Source organism: Mobula hypostoma, chromosome 5 (assembly GCF_963921235.1).
Source record: "Mobula hypostoma chromosome 5, sMobHyp1.1, whole genome shotgun sequence".
NCBI classification, from domain to species: Eukaryota; Metazoa; Chordata; class Chondrichthyes; order Myliobatiformes; family Myliobatidae; genus Mobula; species Mobula hypostoma.
The window spans coordinates 73,975,044-73,988,864 of record NC_086101.1 but is presented as its reverse complement, the minus strand read 5'-3'; the positions used below and the strand labels follow the sequence as shown (position 1 = coordinate 73,988,864).

The window sequence follows — 13,821 nt, the reverse complement described above, 5'->3', positions numbered from 1 at the left end:
CAGAAAAGGAGGTTAGAATGTGAAGTGCACAAATTGTCCCTGATTGATGTAAAAATCCAAAAATGTTATCGATGTGGCATATCCTCCCATAATGCAAATGACTGTTGGTTCAAAGAAAAAGTCTGCAGCAAGTGTCACAAACAAGGTCACATAGAGAGAATGTGCAAGGCAGACAAAAAGCACAGCAAGTGAAAGTCTCAAACACAAAACTAAGCAAATACATGAAGTTACTGTTGTGAAACAGAATAAGACAACATAGTCTGACAGGTGAGCTGTCATGCCTAGAATTGCATAGTATGACTGAAGCAGATCACAAAATAATATGGATCGCAACAGATGTGTCTGGTGTAAAACTGAAAATGGAGCTGGATGTAGGGTCAGCTTTGTCCATAATTCCAGAGGCTGATTACAACAGACTGTTTTCAAAGCTACCATTTTGAAAAGACCTCAGTGATGTTAAAAACCTATGCAGGTGGAAAAAGTGTCTCCCAAAGGCAAACTGAAGGTAAACGTGACATATGGAGGCCAAACACAGCAGTTAGAGCTTTATGTTTTGAAAAGTGGTGGGCCAGCAATTTGTGGATGTGAATGGTTGAGAAAAATCCAGTTTACCTGGCACTCAATCAAAGCTCTCAGTGTGGCATCAACAGGCAACTGCAACCCACATGGTAGCACTAACCAGAGGCTGTCACAGTTGTTTGAAGCTAATCAGAAGGTATTTGAGAAAGGAAAAGATGAGCAGATCAAAGACTTGGCTGAAAGCTGTTTGGAATGCCAAAAAGTTCAAAATGTATCCCAAAATGCACTATTACACCCGTGGGAGTGGCCATCATCGCCACGGCAAAGAGTACATATTGACATTGCTGGGCCATTCATGGACTCCACGTTTCTGACTGCTGTGGATGCTCATTCGAAATGGCCGGAAGTTAAACCAATGAGGTCAACCACATCAGAAAAAGTGGTCTCCCCTCTAAGGACTATCTTCGCCAGAAACGGTTTACCAGAACAAATTGTAAGTGACAATGGACCACAAAGTCAGAAAAATTCCAACTGTTCATGAAGAAAAATGGCATCAAGCATTTTCTTTCAGCTGCTCACCACCCAGCAATGAAAGGGTTAGAATCAGAATCAGGTTAATTATCACCGGCATGTGACGTGAAATTTGTTGACTTAGCAGCAGCAGTTCAATGCAATACATAATCTAGCAGAGAAAAATAGTAAATAAAATAAAAATAATAATAAATGAACAAGTAAATTAATAATGTTACTGAATAGTTTTTTAAAATGTGCAAGAGCAGAAATACTGTATAATTTTTAAAAACTGAGGTAATGTCCAAAGGTTCAATGTCCATTTAGGAAACAGATGGCAGAGGGGAAGAAGCTGTTCCTGAATCACTGAGTGTGTGCCTTCAGACTTCTGTATCTCCTACCTGATGGTAACAGTGAGAAAAGGGCATGCCCTGGGTGCTGGAGGTCCTTAACAATGGACACTGCCTTTCTGAGACAACGCTCCCTAAAGATGTCTTAGGTACTTTGTAGGCTAGTGCCCAAGATGGAGCTGACTAGATTTACAACCTTCTGCAGCTTCTTTCGGTCCTGTGCAGTAGCCCCTCCATACCAGACAGTGATGCAGCCTGTCAGAATGCTCTCCACAGTACATCTATAGAAGTTTTTGAGTGTATTTGTTGACATGCCAAATCTCTTCAAACTCCTAATAAAGTATAGCCACTGTCTTGCCTTCTCTATGACTACATCAATGTGTTGGGACCAGGTTAGATCCTCAGAGATCTTGACACCCAGGAACTTGAAGCTGCTCACTCTCTCCACTTCTGATCCCTCTATGAGGATTGGTATGTGTTCCTTTGTCTTACCCTTCCTGAAGTCCACAATCAGCTTTTTCGTCTTACTGATGCTGAGTGCCAGGTTGTTGCTGTGGCACCACTCCACTAGTTGGCATATCTCACTCCTGCACACCCTCTTGTCACCACCTGAGATTCTACCAACAATGGTTATATCGTCAGCAAATTTATCAATGGTATTTGAGCTATGCCTAGCCACAAAGTATATAAGTAGATCAGTGGGCTAAGCACACACCCCTGAGGTGTGCCAGTGTTGATCATCAGCGAGGAGGAAATGTTATCACCAATGTGCACAGATTGTGGTCTTCCAGTTAGGAAGTTGAGGATCCAATTGCAGAGGGAGGTACAGAGGCCCAGGTTCTGAAACTTCTCAATCAGGATTGTGGGAATGATGGTATTAAATGCTGACCAATAGTTGAATGAACAGCATCCTGATGTAGGAGTATGTGTTGGCCAGGTGGTCTAAAGTAGTTTGTCCAAACGTTCAAAAAATCCATTAAAGCTATGGACAAGGAGGACATTTCTCTACGGCACAAAGCAGACAACTTCTTTTGTGTGCCTTGGAACTCTGTTCACGTGATGACAAATCAAACACCTGCAATGCTGTACATGAACAGGAATCTGAGATCTTTCAGATCCACGGAGATCTACGGAGGGAAGTGCAGAATAAACAGTTCAGCCAGCTGCTAAGTGAAGCAGCAAGGAGCTTTGAGATTAGACAGAAGGTCCTAATGCATGATTACTGAGAAGACATCCTGTAGGATAGCTACAAGAACTGGAACACTGACATACAGAGTGGATGTTGGAGATCAGACATGGAGACATCATGTGGACCAGATACTGGATGCTTAACCGAAGAACACACCTGAGTCGATTGCATCCAACAAGACGGACACATTACAGTCACCAGACTTAACTCTCAGTTATGTTCATATCACTGATAGCAACGTGACACCGGAAACCAAGAACATTTCTTAGACAAGACAACTGCGAAACCTGATGCCACTCCACCGATCCAGAAGCACTATTCTGAAATAAACAGAGCACCACTAACAAGACTGAACCTCTAGAACTGTGAAGTTAGTGATAAACATGCTTTCACAATAAGTCTATTTGAAATATGGGTTGTGAAAGGGAAATTGAATATTTTGTACATATACATTTTTATGGTGCATTAATCTAAAGGAGGCAGAAGGGTAATGTATGGATCTATTTATTTTAGAGCAATCATTCCTTCCCCCTTAACACTATGTATTGATCTACTGTCTGCACAGGTGCTGTTATCTATGCATGTGCATTGGTCTCTCTCACTAAAATGTGAAGACACCAGTTAAAGCCATCTCACATGTGCATGCTTTTATTTAATATATATGTAGTTGTGCACAGACACAACAAATTCGTGACTTAATTTTGTTTAATGGGACTCCTGTAAAGTATGTTGTTAAACTAGACAAATAGCATCCATTGTTATTGGATAAACTTGATTAGCTATTGGAATCTCTGGCTAAAGAAGTTCCTTCTCATCTCAGTCCTTGTTTTCTGAAGCTGTGTCCTCTGGTCTGACTAGCTTCCCCTCCATGGACTCTATCTACCCTTCTTACTGCCTCTGCAAGCAGCCAGCATACATAAAGACACCACCCACCCCAGACATTCTCTCTTGTTCCCCTTTCCATTGAGCAAAAAATACAAACATTGTGATACCCTATCACAATAATTTGGATTCTTGACCTCACAAACTACCTTGTTAATGCCTTTCACCTCGTTGTCTGCCTGCACAGTACTTCCTTTGTAACAGTGGTACTTTATTCTGCATTCACTTGTTGTAGCCATCAGTGCAGTGTTCTGATGAAATGATGTATGGATAGCATTTGAAACAAAGTGTTTCATTGTATCTCAATAAACCAGTTTGCCAAATTTGTAAAAAGCCCGATCAAGGCCTGAAACAATGACTGTTTGTTTCTTTCTGTAAATGTTGTCTGACCTGCTGAATTCCTCCAGCACTTTTTGTTCATTACCATTTTTCAAAAAAAACCCTACCTCATATTCTCAAATAGTGCCCCAGCCTTGTACAGCTCAGAGGAAACATCCTCCTTCCACCTGACCTACCAAGCCCTTAAAGCACTTTTGTAAGTTTCAGTGAGATTTTATTTCATTCTTCCAAACAACAGATTGAGGAAGATAAAGTAAGAACCTGGGAGATAATTGATGGAAAAGGTAAAGGGCTGGAGGAGGAGGAGGAATCTGGTAGGAGTGGAGAGAGGACCACGGGAGAAAGGGAAGGAGCAGTCGGGGTGGGGGGGGGGAGGTGACAGGCAGATGAGAAGAAAAGTGGAGAGTGGGGGGACAGACTGGGGAAATGAAGAAGTGGGGAGGGGAAAAAGTTACTAGAAGACAGAGAAATCCATGTTAATGCCATCAGGTTGGAGGCTCCCTAGACAGATTATAAATTGTTGCTCCAACCTTAGAGTGGCCTCATCAATGGCTGTGGTGATTGGAATTAAAATGGTTGGCCATCAGGAACTCCTGCTTTTTGGGAATGGAGCAAATGTGCTCAATAAAGCTATCCCCAAAACTTTGTCTTACAAATGTAGACGAGGCCACAGCCAGAGCTCCATATACAGTAGCCAACTCCAACAGATTAGTATAAAATCCCAACTCCAGTACTCAAACTCTGATTAATGAAGCCCAATGTGCCAAAAGCTCTCTTTGCAGGCCCTATCTACCCATGATAACACTTTCAAGGCATTCCCTGACCTGCTGGTCCTACTGTACACCTCAGTGTCCGACTGTTCACTGTGTAAGTTCTATCCTGGTTTGTCCTGCAAACTGAATCACCTCACACTTGCATTAAATTCCATCAGTTTAAGGCCCATTTTTCCAGCTGGTGCTGATCATCCTGCCAAATCTGAAATAAAAACAGAAAATGATGGAAGTACTCAAAATTCAAAGTAAGTTTGTTATTAACGTACATATATGCCACCATATACAAGCATGAGATTCATTTTCTTTGGGCAGTCACGGGACAAGAAACACTATAGAATCAATGAAAGACTGCACCCAACAGGAAAAGACAATAAACTTCAAATACATAGCAAGAAAAAAACAAATAAACATAAATATCAAGAAAAAAATTGCAGAGAGCTTGAAAGTGAGACCATATATTGTGGGAACAGTTCAGTGATGTGGCAAATGAAGTTATCCTTTCTGATTCAAAAGCCTGATGTTTGTGGGGTAATAGCTATTCCTGAACATTTTGGCCAGAAAGCATCTGTGGAATGAGCTTCAGGGATACATAAGACCATAAGACAAAGGAGCAGAAGTCGGCCGTTCGACCACTCAAGTCTGCTCCACCATTTCATCATGAGCTGATCCATTCTCCCATTTAGTCCCACTCCCCCGCCTTCTCACCATAACCCTTGATGCCCTGGCTACTCAGATACCTATCAATCTCTGCCTTAAATACACCCAATGACTTGGCCTCCACTGCTGCCCGTGGCAACAAATTCCATAGATTCACCACCCTCTGACTAAAAAAATTTCTTCGCATTTCTGTTCTGAATGGGCGCCCTTCAATTCTTAAGTCATGCCCTCTCGTACTAGACTCCCCCATCATGGGAAACAACTTTGCCACATCCACTCTGTCCATGTCTTTCAACATTCGAAATGTTTCTATGAGGTCTCCCCTCATTCTTCTTAACTCCAAGGAGTACAGTCCAAGAGCAGACAAACATTCCTCTTATGTTAACCCTCTCATTCCTGGAATCATTCCAGTGAATCTTCTCTGTACCCTCTCCAAAGTCAGCACATCCTTTCTTAAATAAGGAGACCTAAACTGCCCACAGTACTCCAAGTGAGGTCTCACCAGCGCCTTATAGAGCCTCAGCATCACACCCCTGTTCCTATACTCTATTCCCCTAGAAATGAATGCCAACATTGCATTCGCCTTCTTCACTACCGACTCAACCTGGAGGTTAACCTTAAGGGTATCCTGTACGAGGACTCCCAAGTCCCGTTGCATCTCAGAACTTTGAATTCTTTCCCCATTTAAATAATAGTCTGCCCATTTATTTCTTCTTCCAAAGTGCATAACCATACACTTTCCAACATTGTATTTCATTTGCCACTTCTTTGCCCATTCTTCCAATCTATCCAAGTCTCTCTGCAGACCCTCTGTTTCCTCAGCACTACCAGCCCCTCCACCTATCTTCGTATCATCAGCAAACTTAGCCACAAAGCCATCTATTCCATAATCCAAATCGTTGATGTACAATGTAAAAAGAAGCAGCCCCAACACGGACCCCTGTGGACCACCACTGGTAACCGGCAGCCAACCAGAATAGGATCCCTTTATTCCCACTCTCTGTTTCCTGCCAATCAGTCAATGCTCTATCCACGTATGTAACTTTCCCGTAATTCCATGGGCTCTTATCTTGTTAAGTAGCCTCATGTGTGACACCTTGTCAAAGGCCTTCTGAAAATCCAAATATACAACATCCACTGCATCTCCCTTGTCTAGCCTACTGGTAATTTCCTCAAAAAATTGTAATAGGTTTGTCAGGCAGGATTTTCCTTTAAGGAATCCATGCTGAGTTCTGCCTATCTTGTCATATGCCTCCAGGTACTCTGTAACCTCATCCTTGACTATCAACTCCAACAACTTCCCAACCACCGATGTCAAGCTGACAGGTCCATCATTTCCTTTTTGCTTCCTTGCCCCCTTCTTAAATAGCGGAGTGACATTTGCAATCTTCCAGTCCTCTGGAACCATGCTAGAATCTATCGACTTTTGAAAGATCATCGCTAACAGATACATTAACAGTTCAAGTCATGGGAAAAGGGCAAAATAAATTAGTTTCATGAAAGGAGAATGAGGAGATGGAGGAGGGAAAGGCATCATCAGTGATATGATAAGGTCACCATGACTTGTCCTCCGGTCAGTAAATTAAAGGAGACAATTACAGTATAATAGAAGCAAAGAGATCCCATGTGGTCAGTGGGTCCAAAAGGTTAAATGTTATGAAACGCTGGGCTGTCAGGCATGCCTTCAAGGTCAGGTTGTACAAAAGATGGAGAAAATAACTGAATCAATATCATAGATGGGTGACTTACCTCAGAAATGACCAATTTGATACAGAGAATGTGCTTTATTTGAAATTGTAGACTTTAGTGTTGACTCCAGAAGGTGGCAACATTGCCCAGACAGATAAGGTGCCTCTCATCAGTTTTGATCTCAAAGTTCAAAGTATACATACATGTCACAACATACAACCCTGAGATTCTTTTTCCGCAGGCATACTTAGCAAATCTATAGAACAGTAACTGTAAACAGGATCTGTAAACAACTGTGCAAATGTAGACATAAATAGCAATAAATAATGAGCATGAAATAACAATATAGGAGTCCTTAAATGACTGTAGTTATCCCCTTTTATTGAAGAGCCTGATGGTTGAGGGGTAGTAACTGTTCTTGAACCTGCTGGTGTGAGTCCTGAGGCAATTGTACCTTCTACCTGATGGCACCAGTGAGAAAAGTGTATGGCCTGGGTGGTGAAGATCTATGATGATTGATGCTGGTTTTCTACGGCAACATTTCATGCAGATGTGCTCAGTGGCTGGGAGGGTACTTTTTTAGGATTTTCCACTCAAGGCACTAGTGTTCCCATACCAGGCCAGTGAGCACACTTTCCACCACACATTTATAGAAGGTTGCCAAGGTTTTTGATGATGTGCCGAGGCTGCTGAGGAAGTAGAGGTGCTGTTGTGCTTTCTTTGCTGTTATATTTATATGATCTGAGCCAAGTTATGTGCAAGAGGTCACAGACAGATTGGCAGTGAGGCATAAAATTATAGTGGCAGGGAACCAATATCTAATGGTCACCCTTCTGGACTGAATGCATGTTCTCAGCAAAATAGTCACCTAGTCTGTGGCTGGTTTCTCCAAAGCTGATCTGGCCATATTTGTTCATTTGTTATGTGCGTGTCATATGACACAGGTGATCATGGTCTGTCAATGACCATGGTTGTGTTTGGCAAATATATCTACTTTATTGGTTTGCAATTGCTGCCTTCTGGGCAGTGTCTTTACAAGATGCATGACCCCAGCCATTTTCAATACTCTTCAGAGATTGTGTGCCTAGTGTCAGTGTCACGTAACTGGGACTTGTGACATGCACCAGGGTTAGTGGAATGGAAGAAAATGACTTGGTATTTAGAAAGACACTTTAAGTAAACAAGGCATAGAAGGATATAGTCTTAATTGAGGCAAATAGGATTGGTATGAATAGGTCAAAGGGCAGCCTAGGCAGTGGGCCAAAGAGCTCGTTTTCTGCTGTTAAAACCCTGACTCTGAAATCCGAAAATGTTAGGAAAATTCAGTGGGTTGAGCTAACCTTCCATCAGAAATGACGCTTGCTGATGTTCCACTATTTTCTTTTTTGCTTCCAGAAGTCGATCAAATGCCCTTTGATGTGTGTTTTGAGGGTAAATTTGGGATTTCCCTACAAAGTTGCGCAAGTGCGAGTTTGGTGCTCTTTGTGAAACTGGGTTGTGAGAGTCACCTTGGCGAAGCGAGGGCCTGCCCATCCACCTTCCCCTCGGGGTGTTCGAGACTAGCTCTCGAAACCTCAACTCCTCCCTGTCTCTGCGTTCCCGAAAACTGTCCTAGCGAGACACAGCTCTTTGCAAATCACTTTTTAAAAAAAAAGTGCGTAATCAGGTTGCATTTAAAAGGTGAAAAGTTAGAAGGTCGGTGATAGGGTTGGAGCTACTGGCTTCACGAGAGGAGGGTCAGTTGCGGTAACAAATCTGACCTTGACGTCACTCGCGGGATATAAGCGGCTCCCGGGGTCGTTGGAGTGTGACTCGGGGAGAAATTAATTTGCCGAGTTCTCTTCGTCTCGGTCGCTCTGCGTGGAGATTATTTCAGCATGTTATTTTGGCACACGCAGCCCGAAACTTATAATCACCAACAACACAGCACCAACAGCTACCTTCGGTAAGTGAACCTGAACAAGTACGATTTCTTTGGAAAGGCCGGCGTTCAAGAGTAAGTTTCAAAACAACCTCCTGGACCATTAAATATTGCAAAAGGGAGAATAGAAGTAATCCCAGAGACTGAGGGATAGGAATTGCGGATAGTTGTATAGTGTGGGATAGGATGCCGGTGGGAGGGTTTGGATTTTAGAAGTGAAAGACTTTTATATGTTGTTTCTATGTTGAGACATTTTCTACTTCGCGTTGAGTGGTCGTGGAATTAAGTTGTCAGGCGCCGTGGAAAGAATTTCATAGTACGAAGAAGTGTACTGCATAGTAAAGGCCATTCGGCCCACGATGTTGAGGCGACCTTTTAACCGACCCCAAAATCAATCTAACCCTTCCAACCCACGTAGCCCTTCGCTTTTTTTTCCTTTCCATTTGCCTAAATGTCTTCACCTTCACCACCACACCTGGTAGTGCTTTCCATGCACTTGCCTCACTGTGTTTAAAAAAAACTACTTCAGACATCTCCCCTATACTTCCCTTCAGTCACCTTCAAGTTGTGCCCTCTCCTATTAGACATTTCTGTTCTGGGGAGGAAAAGATCCGCAGGCTGTCCACGCAAGCGGTTGTCAACTGTAATGAACGTTGTCGCGATATGAAAAGTACAGAACCTGTTGAGTTGTTGAAATATTTTTATTAGTTTGAAATATTTGTATTAGTTATGTTTACATGTTTTATGTTTTATTAATTAGGATTACGCCTACTGTTTGTGGAAATTCTGTGTTATTGTATTGACTGGGAGGCGTCTGTACTAATAATATTGCGTTCATATAATTACACTTGTATTATTCAAAGGTACATTTAATGTCAGAGAAATGTATGCAATATACATTCTGAAATGCTTTTTCTTCACAAACATCCACGAAAACAGAATGTCCCAAAAAATGAAGGACAGTTAAATGTTAGAACCCCACTGAAGCACTCAAGCGTGCAGCAAAGCAGCAGTAAAGACACGGACTTGCAGTACCCCAAAGACTACTAATTTATCCAGTAATTCAACATACCACAGGCTCCCTGTCGTTCCCTAATAAGGGAAAAAGAGGTGTCTCCGTGTGTGAGGTGTCTATGTGTGTGTGTGTATCTCAAGGCTGTATTCATGAAGTTTGTGCTTTCACAGGGAGAGATGAAGAAAAGAATTTGCTGTTCATATCCTATTCATAATTGTGTATATATACTGTAGCTTTATCAGGTTGTTCCCTCCTCATCCTCCTATGGGGGAAAAGAAAACCTAGCTTTGCAATCTCTCCCCATTTGCTACAGTCCTGCAACCCAAGCAGTTCCCTTGCATTCTCCAATGAAACTGCGTCATTTCTATAACACGGTGACCAGAACTCTGCATAGTAATCCAACAAGACCAATATTTTCTAAAATTGCAATATTGTGTCCCAATTTATGAAGGTGAGCATGTTGTCCACCATCTTCACCACCCTATTGATCTGTGCTGACAATTTCATGGAATGATGGATTTGAACTCTTTGTTCCTAAATGCTCTTTCATTTCCTGTACATGTCCTACCAAAATTTGCTCCCACCACCTGCAGCTGTATAAACTGGCATGTGTCAGGTTTAAATTCCACCCGTCAATCCTCCACCCAACTTTCCAACTGATTTGTATCCTGCTGTACCTTCCTTCAGTCGAGAGCAGCACTCTCTCTTGTGTCATCCATAAACCTGCCTCTACGTCCAACTCACTAATATATGGGCCCTCGAGGGATGCCACAGGTTACAGACTTCCAATCACAAAAGCATCCTCCCACCGCTCTCCATCAAGTCAGATTTGTATCCAATTCACCAGGTCACCTTAGTTCAGGGAAACGTTGATACAGAAAACCACAAGAAAGACTTGTACAACAACACTGAAGCAAAAATACATGTTAACATGGTATGTATTGCCACTAGTGGTATTAATGGAAAATGAGTCGGCATGAAAATTAAAGTTGAGAGAATATGAACAGACTCCGAATCTGGCTCACTATCACTAGCCCGTGTCATGAAATTTGTTATTTTGTGCAGCAAGACCCATAGTGGCTATAAATTACCGAAGAAAATAATGCAAATGAGGACATCAATACAGTACATCAGTGCAACCACCGATTATGTGATTATGGGCCAAGGTTACGGGATCTTTCTTTAGCGTTTTCTGCTTGCTATTTCAGTTTGCCTGCCTCTGCAAAAATTTCATATACATTGAGGTTCAACAAGCAAAGAAATTGGAGCTGCTTCGAACACTTTTAAGTGTTTCTCCAAATGGTTGAAAAATAAGTTCCAATGATAAAATAAGGAATCTCAATTAATCCACTGGCTCATCATATTTTCTCTGCCGTTCAATAAGATCACAGCTGTAATTTTACCTCGGTGCTACTTTTCTGCACTAACCTCCTCTCTTTTAATTTCCTTATTCTTTTAAAGTCCAGCTATCAGTCATAGCATCAAACAGACCCACTAAGTTTGGGGAAAATTGATTTGGAATGGAAGGACATGTTTAAGTAAAGTATTTTGCAACTGGGACTAGATAAACGTCCAGGGCAATACATAGACCAATAAAAGATGCGCACAGATCCTACAGGTGGATGAATTGAAAGTGCAGATTGTTACTAATGATTATGATATAGTTGGGATCATAGAGACATGGCTCCAGGGTGACCAGGGATGGGAGCTCAACGTTCAGGGATATTCAGTATTCAGGAGGGATAGACATGAAGGAAGGGGAGGTGGGGTGGCGTTGCTGGTTAAAGAAGAGACTAACGCAATAGAAAGGAAGGACATAAGCCGGGAAGATGTGGAATCGATATGGGTAGAGCTGTGTAACACCAAGGGGCAGAAGACGCTGGTGGGAGTTGTGTACAGGCCACCTAACAGTAGTAGTGAGGTCGGAGATGGTATTAAACAGGAAATTAGAAATGTGTGCAATAAAGGAACAGCAGTTATAATGGGTGACTTCAATCTACATGTAGACTGGGTGAACCAAATTGGTAAAGGTGCTGAGGAAGAGGATTTCTTGGAATGTATGCGGGATGTTTTTTTGAACCAACATGTCGAGGAACCAACTAGACAGCAGGCTATTCTAGACTGGGTTTTGAGCAATGAGGAAGGGTTAATTAGCGATCTTGTCGTGAGAGGCCCCTTGGGTAAGAGTGACCGTAATATGGTGGAATTCTTCATTAAGATGGAGAGTGACATAGTTAATTCAGAAACAAAGGTTCTGAACTTAAAGAGGGGTAACTTTGAAGGTATGAGACGTGAATTAGCTAAGATAGACTGGCAAATGACACTTAAAGGATTGATGGTGGATATGCAATGGCAAGCATTTAAAGGTTGCATGGATGAACTACAACAATTGTTCATCCCAGTTTGGCAAAAGAATAAATCAAGGAAGGTAGTGCACCCGTGGCTGACAAGAGAAATTAGGGATAGTATCAATTCCAAAGAAGAAGCATACAAATTAGCCAGAGAAAGTGGCTCACCTGAGGACTGGGAGAAATTCAGAGTTCAGCAGAGGAGGACAAAGGGCTTAATTAGGAAGGGGAAAAAAGATTATGAGAGAAAACTGGCAGGGAACATAAAAACGGACTGTAAAAGCTTTTATAGATATGTAAAAAGGAAAAGACTGGTAAAGACAAATGTAGGTCCCCTGCAGACAGAAACAGGTGAATTGATTATGGGGAGCAAGGACATGGCAGACCAATTGAATAGTTACTTTGGTTCTGTCTTCACTAAGGAGGACATAAATAATCTTCCAGAAATAGTAAGGGACAGAGGGTCCAGTGGGATGGAGGAACTGAGCGAAATACATGTTAGTAGGGAAGTGGTGTTAGGTAAATGGACGGGATTGAAGGCAGATAAATCCCCAGGGCCAGATGGTCTGCATCCTAGAGTGCTTAAAGAAGTAGCCCAAGAAATAGTGGATGCATTAGTGATAATTTTTCAAAACTCGATAGATTCTGGACTAGTTCCTGAGGATTGGAGGGTGGCTAATGTAACCCCACTTTTTAAAAGAGGAGGGAGAGAGAAACCGGGGAATTATAGACCGGTTAGCCTAACGTCGGTGGTGGGGAAACTGCTGGAGTCAGTTATCAAGGATGTGATAACAGCACATTTGGAAAGCGGTGAAATGATCGGACAAAATCAGCATGGATTTGTGAAAGGAAAATCATGTCTGACGAAACTCATAGAATTTTTTGAGGATGTAACTAGTAGAGTGGATAGGGGAGAACCAGTGGATGTGGTATATTTGGATTTTCAAAAGGCTTTTGACAAGGTCCCACACAGGAGATTAGTGTGCAAACTTAAAGCACACGGTATTGGGGGTAAGGTATTGGTGTGGGTGGAGAATTGGCTAGCAGACAGGAAGCAAAGAGTGGGAATAAACGGGACCTTTTCAGAATGGCAGGCGGTGACTAGTGGGGTACCGCAAGGCTCAGTGCTGGGACCCCAGTTGTTTACAATATATATTAATGACTTGGATGAGGGAATTAAATGCAGCATCTTCAAGTTTGCGGATGACACGAAGCTGGGTGGCAGTGTTAGCAGTGAAGAGGATGCAGGGTGACTTGGATAGGTTGAGTGAGTGGGCAAATTCATGGCAGATGCAATTTAATGTGGATAAATGTGAAGTTATCCACTTTGGTGGCAAAAATAGGAAAACAGATTATTATCTGAATGGTGACCGATTAGGAAAAGGGGAGGTGCAACGAGACCTGGGTTTCATTATACACCAGTCATTGAAAGTGGGCATGCAGGTACAGCAGGCGCTGAAAAAGGCGAATGGTATGCTGGCATTTATAGCGAGAGGATTCGAGTACAGGAGCAGGGAGGTACTACTGCAGTTGTACAAGGCCTTGGTGAGACCACACCTGGAGTATTGTGTGCAGTTTTGGTCCCCTAATCTGAGGAAAGACATCTTTGCCGTAGAGGGAGTACAAAGA

General features: G+C 42.4%; 1 protein-coding gene across 4 annotated transcripts in view; it reads left to right on the top strand.

Annotated features, from left to right (window-relative positions):
• The first annotated feature begins 8,478 nt into the window (after positions 1 to 8,478).
• tfcp2l1 (transcription factor CP2-like 1) overlaps positions 8,479 to 13,821 on the top strand; it is a 63,815-nt gene continuing 58,472 nt past the window's right edge. For 2 of the 4 annotated variants that reach the window (XM_063048552.1, XM_063048551.1), the window contains exon 1: positions 8,479 to 8,853. In XM_063048552.1, the coding sequence (XP_062904622.1) occupies positions 8,786 to 8,853 (68 nt within the window). In that variant the 5' untranslated portion in view covers positions 8,479 to 8,785. The remainder of the gene's footprint in view (positions 8,854 to 13,821) is intronic. The other 2 variants (XM_063048556.1, XM_063048555.1) reach the window with 1 other exon arrangement.